General features: G+C 39.8%; 1 protein-coding gene across 6 annotated transcripts in view; it reads left to right on the top strand.

Moving 5' to 3' along the window:
* pacs2 (phosphofurin acidic cluster sorting protein 2) overlaps nucleotides 1-13995 on the top strand; it is a 297732-nt gene that overhangs the window by 202198 nt on the left and 81539 nt on the right. For all 6 annotated transcript variants that reach the window (XM_043698194.2, XM_043698193.2, XM_043698192.2 and 3 more), the window contains 3 exons: nucleotides 3541-3634; nucleotides 10843-10917; nucleotides 11886-12010. In XM_043698194.2, the coding sequence (XP_043554129.1) occupies nucleotides 3541-3634; nucleotides 10843-10917; nucleotides 11886-12010 (294 nt within the window). The remainder of the gene's footprint in view (nucleotides 1-3540; nucleotides 3635-10842; nucleotides 10918-11885; nucleotides 12011-13995) is intronic.

The raw sequence follows: 13995 nt of genomic DNA, 5'->3' as shown, positions 1-13995 counted from the left end.
ACATATATTCTCAAACACCATCACTTCACACCTACTCAAAAAATAATAAAAAATTCTTTTCCCTATGTTACGAAGTGGTGGTTGAACCCCTCTTAATTAAACCAAGCACTCAGAAAGCCTCACCTCGTCTCATAATTTGTGAAAATATGAATGACAGAGAACTCCCAAATTCCACTATTTAAAGAAAAGATTAACAATTTTTTTCTAACTCTAATAGTGAACATTAAATAACAAAACAACTAATCACAAATCCAAGCCCTTCCTTCTTTTTAACCAGACTCCAACTCTATATTTAAAAAATGCTGTTCCAGTAAGACACTTATTAAAATTACACTAAGTTAATCTCAAAACCACACAGTCTCTGTCGTTTTCTGTGTCTTCACTCCTCTAACTGCTGATCTCCCTGGGATGGTCTTTTTCCTGCAAATATGTTTCACATGAAAAGGTACCTTTGATAGAGAGTGTTTGTAATTTCTTTGAGAGCAAGATGTTAGATTGGCAGTTAGATCCGCCCGACATCAGATTGTCTGTCTCATTGGTTTGATGTTGGCAAAACAATAAATTCAAACTCGTTTTAATATCCTGGGGCAAAATTTAAACTGGTTAAATTTGAATTCTTGTTAAAACAGCAACCAAAACTCAGGTATCCATTTCACAGCCAAATGTTACATTTTTTCAGTTTTCCAGTACGCTCTGGGACTGCAATCCAGTCATATACACAGGTGCTTGTAATCTGTCATTCAGAACAGCATTCACTCTCTCTTAAAGGTACAGTACACGCTTTCAACTTCATAGCACCTATCAGTCATGCGAGCATTAAAACGTTTTATTGGAATCCTCACGCAAGTGAGACCTTAGACTTTGTAAGCTGTGAATAACCAATGTAGATTTCCAACCAAACACTCTTCCTCAGAACATTTACAAAGTGCACTCTTTCACTGAGCTAACATAACTGTTCTAAACAATCACCTTTATCTAGAAGAGACTATACTTGCATCTGATTTAAGTCAAGGTCTCTTTGAACTGCCTGAAAGTTTTCTCATCTCTGGATTTTTCCAAGCTAAAATTCTTATTTGTAAGCTAAAAGCAAGCTGATATCTTTCAATGCTTTCTCATTTGGAGACCAGCACAATATAAACAAACTTCCAGTCGACCCATATTGGTTGAAAATAATTGTTCCAGAGGCAATGACCTCGTTAATTTTAAAACCCCTTCAAAAAATAGGCCAACATCTGCATACCATTAACTGTAATTCTAAACTCTTTCTTTTTAAAAGTAGAATTAATCGCATGTGTAAACTAGCTTTCATCACAATAGTGCTTTTTATAAGCTCCTCAAAACACTTTGCAGCTAATTAAGTACAGTTGAAAATAGTACACTGTTGGAAATCCGGCAGCTGGTCCCTCACTCCTCAATAATGTCGGAGCCCAGCATATCTAGTTAAAAAAATTTCAACTATCGTCAACTAGATGTGCTGAGGGGGTGATTCATCAGTGCCTCCTTCTGAGGTCCCCAGCATCACAGTGAAGTTGATTTATTCCATGCGACCTCAAAAAATGACTAAAAGTATTGCATAGCATAAAATCTATTGACTCTCGCAACATTCCAGCAATTGTACTGAAGGCCTCAACTTCAGAATCGCCACTCCCCAGCCAAGCTGCGCCAGTCCAGCTATAACACTGGCCACTACCAAATAATGCAATAACTGATATATGTCCTATTGAATGGCAGAGCTGGCTCAAGAAGCTGAATGGCCAACTCTTCCAATTTCTTATGGTCTTATGGACTTATTAATATAAATGCATAATACTCCAAAAGCTGGAAATCGGAAATAAAAGCAAAAATGTGGGAAATGTTCAGGAAACCAGGGAGCATCTGAAGAGAGATGAAGTTAACATTACCAGTTGATGATCTTTCAACAGAACCGGGCGAATCAGAAATGGTTTTTAGCATGCCAAAGAGGTGAGTGTTTCAGAAAATAAACAGAAGTAAAGGTCTGTGACAGGATAGGTGATGGGACGATTGTGTTATTTGTGAATCGGATGTGGGCATTGCTGACTAGACCAGCATTTATTGTCCAGGCCTAATTGCCCAGGGGGCAGTCAAGACCCAACTACTTTGCTATGGCTCTGGAGTCACATGGAAGTCAGATCCGGTAAGGACAGCAGACTCCCTTTCCTGAGGACATTAGTGAGCCAGATGGGTTTTTACATGGACACCATTATATTAGCTTTTAGCTGCAGGTTGTTATTGAATTCAGATTTCACAGTCTGCTGTGGTGGGATTTGAATCCATGTCCCTGGAACATTAGCCAGGGGGTGGCACAGTGGTTAGCACTGCTGACTCACAGCTTTAGGTACCCGGGTTCGATTCCAGCCTCCGGCGACTGTCTGTGTGGAGTTTGCACATTCTCCCCTTGTTTGCGTGGGTTTCGTCTGGGTGCTCCGGTTTCCTCCCACAATCCAAAGATGTGCAGGTTCGGTGAATTGGCCGTGCTAAATGCCCATAGGGTTTAGGGATGTGTAGGTTAGGTGCATGAGTCCGGGGTAAATGTAGGGGAATGGGTCTGGGTGGGAGACTCTTCAGTGGGTCGGTGTGGACTTGTTGGGCCGAAGGGCCTGTTTCCAAACTGTAGGGATTCTAATATATTAATAGCCCATTACCACTATGCCACAGCCAAATAATTGGTCCAGGGCCAAATGGAATGGTAATGAAATAAGTAATGAAGCAAAGTAATGATGTATCTGGAGGAGTTGTGGATGGAAGACTGCTAAGTAGCTTCTGCCAAAAAAGTGAAAAGAAGAATAAAACTGAGAGAAGGACAGTTTGCAGTCTGAAATTGTCGAATTTAGAGTTTATTCCAGACATCTGTAATGCATCTTGTCAAAAGATGAGGTGCTTTTCCTCATCCCGTTTTATTAGAGCACTGCAGCAAGCTAAGGGCAGAGAGATCGACAAGTGAGCAAGGTTGATAATTAGAATGACAGATGATTGTTAGCTTGGGGTTATGCTTGCGAATTGATTGGGGATCCTTTGAATAGGCCAGAAGTCGGTGTCTGATCTCCCCATTCTACAACATACAATATTGAGCAAATACAGTAGGCTAAATTTTAAGATGTGTACTTAAATCAATGTTTTACATGGAAAGAGCATTTGGAGCCTTGGACAGTGAGGTGAGAGAAGATTAAAGGATGTATCTTCAGCACTTGCATTGACACAGAAGTACAAATAATGGATGTTAGCATGATGGTGACTTACTGAGAATTTTGTACTGTCAAATGCTATCTTGCACGTGTCTGCTGTTGAGTTGAATGTAAAAGATCCCACAGTGTTAACATAGCTTTACAAGGCATGACAATTCTAGAGAATTATAAGATGTTGATTAGATTGTAAACTTGTAGTTCACTGGTCTTCATTTTGTAAGTCTGAGGAAGGCCCTCTGCTTTTGAATGTAATTCTATCTCATGATATTAGAATTGCATCGCAAGTGCCTCATTATCTTCATCCAATGTCTAATCTTATTTTGTTGTTGTTTTGCAGACCTTACTTTGAAGGCTTGTCACACTCCAGTTCCCAGACTGAAATTGGCAGCATCCATAGCTTGAGAAGCCAGACCAAAGAACCGCCCAGTCCTGTAAGAAATTCAGAAAAATAAAGAATTGTGAATGCTGGAGATCTGATACAAAAACAGAAATTGTTGGTGGAACTGTTTGGTCTGGTAGCAGTTGTAGGGAGAAAGCAGCGTTAATGTGACTTCATCAGAACTGAAAGCAGCTACGAAAAGGTGGTACTCATGCTGAAGTGGAGGCTGGGGAGGGAGGAAGAGAGGTGAGCGAACAAGGGGACATGAATCCCAGAGAGAGAAATATGAAAGGGTTGGCAGAGGGAGTTATTGATAATAGGCCAGGATAGAAGAGAAGCTAAATAAATGATAATGACAGCTGAGAGTGGAGACAATGGGTAGACTGTGCTGAAAGCAATCCATTTACTGTGATAATCGGCCCTGGTTCTCACCTATTCTCAGGCCTATAATCACGTTGCATGTGTTGCTTTCTTCATCACAATCTACCCATTTTCTCCTAATGGGGAGATGATGGCCTCATGGTACAGTCACTTGACTATTAATCTAGAGACCCGGGTTCGAGTCCTTCTGTGGAAGATAGTAAAAATTCAGTAAAAACCTGGAATTAAAAGTCTTATAACGGCCATGAAGTCATTGTCAATTGCTGGAAAACCTGTCTGGTTCACTAATGTCCTTTACCTGATCTGATCTCCATGTGATTCCAGACCCACAGCAATGTGGTTGACTCTTAACTCTTAGTAATTCTGAATGGGCTGAGCTAGTGAGTAAAGAATTTTAAAAAAGTCTGTTTCTCTTCTGTCCTGGCGTATCCTCTTATCTGTCTACAACAAAAACAGACATTGCTGGAAATGCTCAGCAGGTCTGGCAGCATCTGTGAAGAGAAACCACTTAATAGTCATAGAGATGTACAGCACGGAAACTTACCCTTCAGTCCAACTCGTCCATGGTGGCTAGATTTGCCAGCACTTGGCCTGTATCCCTCTAAACCCTTCCTATTCATGTACCCATCCAGATGCCTTTTAAATGTCGTAATTGTACCAGCCTCTACCACTTCCTCTGATAGTTCATTCCATACATGCACTACTCTTTGCATGAAAAAGTTGTCCTTTGGTCCCTTTTAAATCTTTCCCCTCTCTCCCTAAACTTATGCCCTCTAGTTCTGGACTCCCCCAACACAGGGAAAAGACATTGTCTATTTACCTGATCCATGCCCCTCATGATTTCATAAACCTCTATAAACGTCTGATGCTACAGGGAAAACAGTCCCAACCTATTCAGCCTCTCCCTGTAGCTCAAACCCTCCAACCCTGGCAACATCCTTGTAAATCTTTTCTGAACCCTTTCAAGTTTCACAACATCCTAATGTTTTGGGACATTTCTTCATCTATCGACCCCTTTCATATCTCTCCCTTTCTGGGCTCCATCTCCATCTATTCACCCATCTCTCTCCCCAACCTCCATAACCTCAACTTTAGCATAAATACCACTTTTTCCGAGCTGTCCTGATGAAGAGTCAAGCAGACTTGAAACATTAATTCTGCTTTCCCCCTACAGATACTGCCAGACATGCCAGATGAGAGCTTTGGTAGCAATTTCTGTTTTTGTTTGTAAGAACTTGATACTGTTGTGATTGCAAGTTACAGTATTTTTAGAAGATGATCATCATGACTGTAAAAAAAGAAATTTTATCCTGAGGCAAGGTCAAAAATCAATTAGTAGGGTTCTTCACCTTCAAGACTTCATATTTCTACAGTATCACTAACAGGGTAGAAAAGAGAGAATATTAAATAAGAAAAATAGATGCCAACAAAGTTAGAAAGAAAAACATGGTTGAACGATGACGTTTTTGTAGGCTTTTGGTAACGAAGGACAAGTGGCAACACTAGGGATATGGGAATATGTTTCTGAAGGATGGGAGCTTTGGGTGAAACACTGGCACTGATAGTAGGATGAAATGTACATGCAAATAATATTGAAAGAGCAATGGATGCACGTTATTACCTGGCATGCACTGCATAAAGTAGTAGATGAAGCTTATTCAGGAACAGTTTTCAAACTGCCATAGATATTTACTTGAAATTAAAATTGGTGGAGCTATGGGGAAAGAGCAATGTAGTTAAGCTAATGCAATGGTTTTCTTAAAGTGTTGACATAGACCAAAAAGCCCTCTCCTTTACTATAGATTGTGTGTTTAGTTATGGTTGGGGGAAATTGCAAGTGTGCAGGGAGATTTCAAAATAAGGATTAGAATCTTAGTGAAAACAATACGATTGAGACATTCTGTACATATGCATATTTGGGTTTGGAGAAGTAAGTAGCCAAGAACTGGGATGTAGTCTTTCCCTTTAGTGAAGATTCAATTGAAACCCAAACATCTAATACTTTTAGACTGCAAGAAGCCTGATAATGTGCAACGAGTCACTTTTATCTTTACTAAAACAGATCAATCTTGTGTAGAAATAGCTAGACATTTCGCTTAAAAACTGGACTCCGGTCATCTGATACCAAAGTAGAACAATATTAACTAGAATAATTACAAAGATGAGAGGGTATAAGTTTCTCCAAAGACTAAACAGACTAGGGTTCTTTTTTCTTTAAAAACAAACAAGAAATTTTGGTCAATCTTCTGGAGCTCTTAAAAATTAGAAATAATGCAGATGAATCCAAAGTTAAGAAGAATCTAGAGTTAACAATATAAGATGGTAATGAATTAGTCCAGTAACAAAATGAGGACAAATGATGTACATGTAAATAGAACTTAAGAGAATAAGAGGGTGTATTGACAGATTTGAATGGAGGGATGGCAAAAGGTTACATGATGAAGCATGTATGTTGCCACTGATTGTTCAAGTTACTTTCTGTATTATGTTGATTCAATGTAATTAGATGCAGAGTGTATCCTGGAAATAAGCAGTACTCTTGCACTGCTTCATCTGCACCACCAGAGGTTGCTGTTGACCAGTGTTAATGATTTTCAAGGCATTGTCTCATAAGTTGTGGACATAACATTACATTTCTTTGATCTAAAAACAAGGTGTGAGGGAGAATTCTGCATTTCAGAAAATCTGCCCTTTAAAAATTATCTCTCCACAGAAACTGCCAGACTTGTTGAGTTTCTCTAGCATTTTTTGCTTTCATTTCAGATGTCCAGCATCTATAGCACCTTGTTTTTTCCTTAAGCTTCATTGAAACATTCTATGGATCTGTTGAAAAGCAGAGTACTGTAACGTTCTGAGCTACGGAGACCAGAACAAACAAAAACAATACATTTAGTAATTGCATATTTAGAAGTGAAATCTGGAAGCAGGTTCCTATTTTCTCTAGTGGGAATGTTCCAAATATGTGGATTAACCTTAAAGTTAGAGCTGAACCATTCAGAAGTGATACCAAGAAGCTTATCTTCAGATAAAAAAATCGTGGAATAGTTATAGCTCAGCGGAGACCATTTACCTCATTGTATCTGTGTCAGCTTTCTGCAGGAGCAACGTTAACAGTCCCAACTGCCCTACTGTTACCCTGCGTTTATTTCTTTTCATTTAGAAGTCACGGTTAATCTGCTTTCACCACACCCTGCATTCCAGATTCCAACCACTTGCCGAATAACAAAAATTCTTTTTATTGCTGCTACTGCTTTTGCTGGTCAACTTGTATCAACATTCTTTCATTCCTAGAACGCTTTTTTTTGCATATTCCTTTCCATGTGAGCTTCCAGTTCCTTCTCGTACTTTCTGGTTTCTTTTCTCTGAGCTTTCAGGGAAAATCATGGTGCAGTAGCTACTGTTGTGGTTTTAATCTAAAACTAAACGTGCTACTTCCAGAACTTCAACTTCAACAAGATTGACTGTCTTTCACTAAATTACTGCATTTTTTTTCTTTAGCTTCCAACTAAATCTTCCAAGCATTTGTCATCTTTTCACCTTTGTCTTACACTGAATACCATTTCCCATTCACAGCCTGTCAGTAATGATAGACCTAGCTTTTACTGTATTCCAGGTGCTGTTTTGGCTTTATTCTTGACTTGAACTACAAGTTATAGAAGAGCCAAAGCTAAAACAACCTCTTAGCTGGTTTCCAATGCAATGAAAAGTGTATAATTTACATAGAAATATCATTTTTGAAATATGTATTTCAAAATAGAGGCAAATGGGTGTTGGTTCCTTCAGCGAAGAGTTTCCTTTCTTTGTAAAAATAAAAAGAGGTCAGGAAGTCCTTCTGAAACAGTATTTAAATCCAGCATTTTTCTTCAAAAAGTAATTGACTGCAGGCCCTTGTGGTGGAAATGAAAATATCTTTACACTGTTGACCTTACAAGGATTCCTGCACTTATTGTAAATCTATCAGCTTTATTTTCAGTTCAGTAGAGTCTAGGAACTTGAGCAGGTTTTTAATTCCGTTTAGAAGCAAGTTTACTTTTGCTCCTAGAAGGAGTTTAGGGTGCAACTCTCCTCACCAGCCAGTTTTCATTTGTGAAACTTCAAAACAAGGAACGTTGCGTAAAAACACCTACAGGTTAATAGAACTGAGAAAAGCTTGGCTCTTGGATTATTTCCTGTCAGAATCAGCAAGGATCTATTAAATAAAATGCACTAATACTTTGAATAGGCCATGTGTGTCAGATTAGGTAATAGATTGGGTTTAGTGAGAGTCCTTGTTTTGAATTTATCTCTGTGAACGGTATCTGGGCAGAGCCAGAAGGCAAAACTGCCTCAACGCTCCATAACAAAAAAAACTTTCAGAAGTACGTTAAGTAGAATACTAAAGACTTGAGTAAGTACCTAATTTCTCTGGACATCAATCTCTCTAATAAAAAGCATTGGGAAACAGGTTGACACTTTGTTTTCTGTGGGATATAAGATCATTCTAACTGTCTTCAATACTTGATTTGTTTCTTTTTGTGGAGTAAGGTTTTTTTTGAGTTGGTTCAAGAAGATTTGCAGCCTCATGCAAACATGACTAACCATTGTTAACTAACGAAACAAAAAAGAGCATGTGCTCAGTCAAGCCAGAATAAAATTGAATAGAAGAGAATAAAATACAATATCCTTTGTCACGTGTACTCCCTTTTGGAGTTATAGTGAAAAGCTTTTATAATGCCTGCCTTATAGTGCAATCTTCGGTACAAATACCTAGGTACAAATCTTGGATACAAAAGAGGAATAAAACGTAGTTACATTACTTTACACTGTTTAAAAAATAAATTAGAAATAAGACATCGTTAAAGGATTGACTTTACAGCCAGGTTAAAAAAAAATTCAAATAAATTTTCATTGCAGCAACAGGGCCTCTGCACGTGGTCTGACCGCCCAGCCCAGACCCCAGTTCAAGAGCTGTCCCCACTCCGCTCCTAGCCTGCAGTCCATTCTGTACCCGCACTCATCTGCTCCAAGGTAAGTTCTAGGACTGCTTCCCCTGCACTGGTCTCCGGTCGGGACTCACTCCCTTGGGTGCTGCTCCACGGGCTCGCAATACACGTCTGCCACTGCTCCAGGATTCATCTCTGGAGCTAAGGGGAGAGATAGAGGGAAAAAAAAGAAGAAAGAAGAGCAGGCGGAGCAGAGGAGCTCCAGCAGGAGCATCTTACTCTTCCACCATCTTGCTGAAAGGCTTCATTCTGGATTGAACATGTCCATTAATACCATCAGCTGAGTTTAGCAAACCAATATCAATCAGTTACATCTGCTGGCTCTGCCCAGATATTATTCACAGAGATAAACTCAAACAAAGAACCTCACTAAATCCAGTCTACAGACTGAGTATCTAAAGGGCAGGTGAAATCTAAGATGAAGAAATGTGAACTGACACATTTTGAAAGAAACAATGAGGATCAAATGTGCTTAATTATTAAATGATAATTTAAAATAAGTAGGGGAGCAGAGACACCGAGGTTGTAGAGATTTTAGAAATGCATACAGAAGCAAATTAACTTGATATTAAAACTGTATTTAGGTTGCTAGTTTTTAATAAATTGGTGTAATGAGGTGATGCTAAATGTTCATGGATCAATACAGTGAGACTATTATGTTCTGTTTTGGCCACTCTATTTTAGGAAGAATGTGATGGTCATGAAGAAAGGACTGAGAGTTTGCTGAGGATATGATATGAGAAAGAAACTCTGGTAACAGATATGAGAAAGAAACTCTGGTAACAACCTGTCATGTTCACCTATGAGAAGCAGGTTGCTGACTAGTTTTCAAATCTAAAATAATTAAACTACAGGTTTTGGATTGGGACCGACCTCCATCCCCCTTTCACTGTGCCCTCCTCCAGTCAAGTGGCTTCTTTACTTGAATTTTGTGGTTAGCTGTGAGCTCATGAACTATCCTGTCATACCTCACTGGGATAATGCACCAGAAATTAAGCCCTGCTAGTTCCAGAATCACTATAGAAGTTTTTAAAGGTTTTAAAATGAGTATACTAAATTCCCCAAATTACCTGATTTTCAAACCCAGGCTGACAAACTACAGAGCAGGTTTGTGTACTTAACAAGAATTACTATTTATTTCAAGTGACTAGACTCTAACTACAGATAAACAATTGTAAACTATCAACAAATAATATTACAAATTAGAACTCTAACTTCCTTATAACCCACCCACCCCCCAGCCCCCTTTTTTAAACACCGACGGAGACAGAGAAAAAAATAAGTTTTTGATGGTGGAAAACTAGGAAGACAGTTCAGAGATTTCTATTCATGGGTTGCTGGTATGATCCTTAGCATTCTTACCTTGTTCAAAATGTTGCTTTTCAGTTACCTTTCTCTGGATGCTTCCACTGGTTTGCAAGACACACAAGGTAGCCAATTCACATAGGAAAGGTCTCTGAATTGTCCGATAAGAGTTTCAGCTTGCAATGGGTTTATGACCGCCAAGAACAGAGAAATAGTTCCTGAGCTAGTGGAGATCAAAACATTTTCCACTATCTTGTTCCTAGCCCCAAGCTGTTTAGTTGACAAGGGTAGACATGAGGCTTGTGTCATTGGTCAATGGAATAATGACAAGTTATCTATCAATTTCCTGTTGCCAGCTAGAGTTGCATCTGTACACACACCCTTGATTCCAGTTCGTCTGCAACTCAGACTTCAACTACTGCTTTATGCTTGCCATGAGAGTCAGGTTACTTGCTTTTCAAAAAATGTAGTAATCCTTTAGAACACTGGTTTTTAAAGCAGTTCTTTCTCAATCCAGTCCATAATTTTAAAGAACACACAAAATTAAAGATAAACAGTTTTTATAATCCTGTTCGTCTTTTGCTTCATGCAGGTAGATGCACCGGAAAAGCTCAAGAGCTCTGCAAGCAAGTTTCAGATAGATAGTGTTTCCAATACATTGTCAGTTGTAAGTATCACTGGTGCATATTGCAAAATACGTCAAGCACTATACCAGATGTAACCTAGAGGTGGAGTTCAAGGGAGAGGTGAGAATGAATAATGGTACCAACAGTCGTTGGTTTAGGAGTATAAAGAGAATGTCGGATAAGGAAGGAAAATTTAAATTGGTGACAAGTAGGAACAGTTATCTGGGAGCAGATTGTGATGCGTGGAAATGTGAAAAGGAAATTTTGGAGGAACTGAACGTTGAAATTGAGGGAAAATAAGATATACATTGCATGTCTGTGGATCTTTCTTATCAACTGAATAGCGTGGATAATTGGAGACTATGTGAAGCCATTAGGCATAGGGTAGTTATCAAGCACGGAAGCAAAACATGAACAGTGTTAACCCAGCTCAAGTCACTATAAACCATTTATAAATTCCTCGATTATACTTCAGCTTGTAATGCACTCCCAAGTATCATGAGCCCCTTCATTACTTTCTAGGCTGGAACTCAATCATCGGTTATTGAATATTAAACCAGCTGAACCCCTCAAATAGATTCCTGTCCACGACTCATGGTTCGGTATTTATTATTCCACGTGTAACTTTCGAATTGTGGAAACCTTTGCATCAAATCTGCGTGCCATTGACACAGCTTATGCTTTGTAGCATGAAGAAGGGTGAAATTTTGTCATGCCATTCAGTTCTTTACGTTAATTAATTTCTGATCATCAATAATTCATCTGAAACACAGTTTTGTACAATTAAATAATCCTCTACAGGAATATCTGTAACCTAGGACCATATCAGAAAGGATAATGCAGGGTGATTGTGGCTGTTTAATGCTGACTTTGAATGCTGTCTTTCACTCGAGTAATACAAAGACCCCAGGGTGTTGCAAAAGGAGATGGATCATGTATTACTCAGAATGCAGTCTACCATACGTGCTATTTTTAAATCATAATTTCATTTTGTTTGATTTCCCATAAGGATCAAATACAACAGGAAGAGGCAGCAGCAGCATCTGAAAGCATCAGTGCAGACACCTTTCTGGAAAGGCTCCCTCCCAGTGGAAAAATCACAAAGACAGAGTCTTTAATTATTCCTTCTACTAGGTAAGGTGCTTTGTGTAGAAGATAATGGTGGCCTAAAAGCATTAATCGCATGTCAGCCATGATGCATTTCTAACGCTGTTACCTTGAAGGCAGAAGATTGTAGATTCAAGTTGCACTCTGGAAGCTTAACCACAAGCTAGCCTGACACTCCACTGCACTGATGTGGAGCTGCACTGTTAGTCTTTGGAATGAGATGTTAAACCAAGCTGTCTTCTAAGGTGGATATAAGAGATCAAATGATATTATGTAAAGAAAAGCAAGTCAGTTCTCCCAGATATTCTGGCTGATGTTTATCCTACAGCTATTTTATCAAAAGCCATCCGAACATCTAAGAAAACCACACCTTGGGCAGTCCCTTATCAACTCCACTAGTTATATCCTTAAGAAAAAATTCCAATAGATTTGTCAAGCATGAAAAATGTAGCTTATTCAGGACAAGCTCCTGGGCCACTTAAACCAGATTATTTGACCATTATCTCATTACAACATCATAATAGTGATTACAGTTCAAAGCTGCTTCATTGTCTAAGATATCCAGAGGTTGTTAAAGGCTCAAAGTAAATGAAAATCTTTTCTTTCTGTGCCACATTGTGGAATGATGTGGATGCTAAATTTTTGAATTTTTACGCTTGATCGTGGGCTGACTCACACTGCAATGTGCAGATCTGACATTCTCTGTCGTCCAGGGTACACCTGTACCTGTCTGATTTTTAAGTAATCCTGTAGATTGAACAGAGCACCCTTGTCACTAGTGTAACTGGCCAGAAAATACTGTGTACTGCATCATGATCTACTTGACTCTGGAAGGTGGAAACACAGAAGATAATAACAAGGCCAGGGCTATTCGGGCCTTCAAACCTACTCCATCTTTCCATATGATTGTGTTAATCGTCAAACTCAGTACCCTGCTCCTGTTTTCTCCCCATGCCCTTTGAACCCTTTAACCTGAAGAACTATATCTAACTCCTCCTTGAAACAATCAATATTATGACAGCAACTGCTTTCTGTGACGGAGAATTCCACAAGCTCACCATTCTCTGGCTGAAGATATTTCTCCTTGTCTCGGTCCTAAATAACCTACCCCTATCCTTGGACTGTGACTGTCATCATGAACATCCTCCCTGCATTTACTCTGTCTAGTCCTGTTGGAACTTGTTTGGTTTCTGAGATCCACCATCATTCTTCAAAAATCCACTGAATATAGTCCTAACTGATCCAATCTCTCTTCTGATGCTGGAGCTCAGAGTTGAGAGTGTAGTGCTGGAAAAGCACAGCAGGTCAGGCAGCATCCAAGGATCAGGAGAATCAACTTTTCAGGCATAAGCCCTTCATTAAGAATGAGGCTTGTGGGTCGGTGCTGAGGGATAAATGGGAGGGGGTGGAGTGTGGGGGGAAGATAGCTGAGAAAGTGATAGGTGGATGAAGGTGAGGTAGAAGATAATAGGTCAAAGGAGGGAGTGATGGATGGGTCCGGAGAGTGGTGCCGAGTTGGAGGCTTGGGACTGGGACAATGTGGGGCCTGTCCCAACCAGTAACCTTCTACCCAACACCCTCATCTGCCTGGCTGAACTGGTCCTTACCCTCAACAACTTCTCCTTTCAATCCTCCCACTTCCTCCAAACCAAAGGGGTAGCCATGGGTACCCGCATGGGACCCAGCTATGCCTGCCTCTTGTCTGGTACATGGAACAGTCCATCTCCCACAGCTACACCTGCTCCACCCTCCCACCTGTTCCTCCGCTACATTGATGATTGTATTAGCGCCACCTCATGCTCCCACAAGGAGGTTGAACAGTTCATTAACTTTACCCATAGCTTCCACCCTGACCTCAAATTCACCTGGACCATCTCGGAGACCTCCCTCCCTGGACCTCTCCATCACCATCTCTGGTGACTAACTAATCACAGACATATACTACAAGCCCACTGACTCCCACAGCTACCTAGACTACACCACCTCCCACCCTAACTCCTGTAAAAATGCCA

The sequence above is a fragment of the Chiloscyllium plagiosum genome, unplaced genomic scaffold (genome assembly GCF_037043375.1).
Source record: "Chiloscyllium plagiosum isolate Xiang-an unplaced genomic scaffold, Cpla_swu_hap1 HiC_scaffold_8, whole genome shotgun sequence".
In the NCBI taxonomy this organism is placed as follows: domain Eukaryota; kingdom Metazoa; phylum Chordata; class Chondrichthyes; order Orectolobiformes; family Hemiscylliidae; genus Chiloscyllium; species Chiloscyllium plagiosum.
Note: the sequence above shows the minus strand (reverse complement) of the source record. Positions and strands in the feature narration are given on the sequence as shown.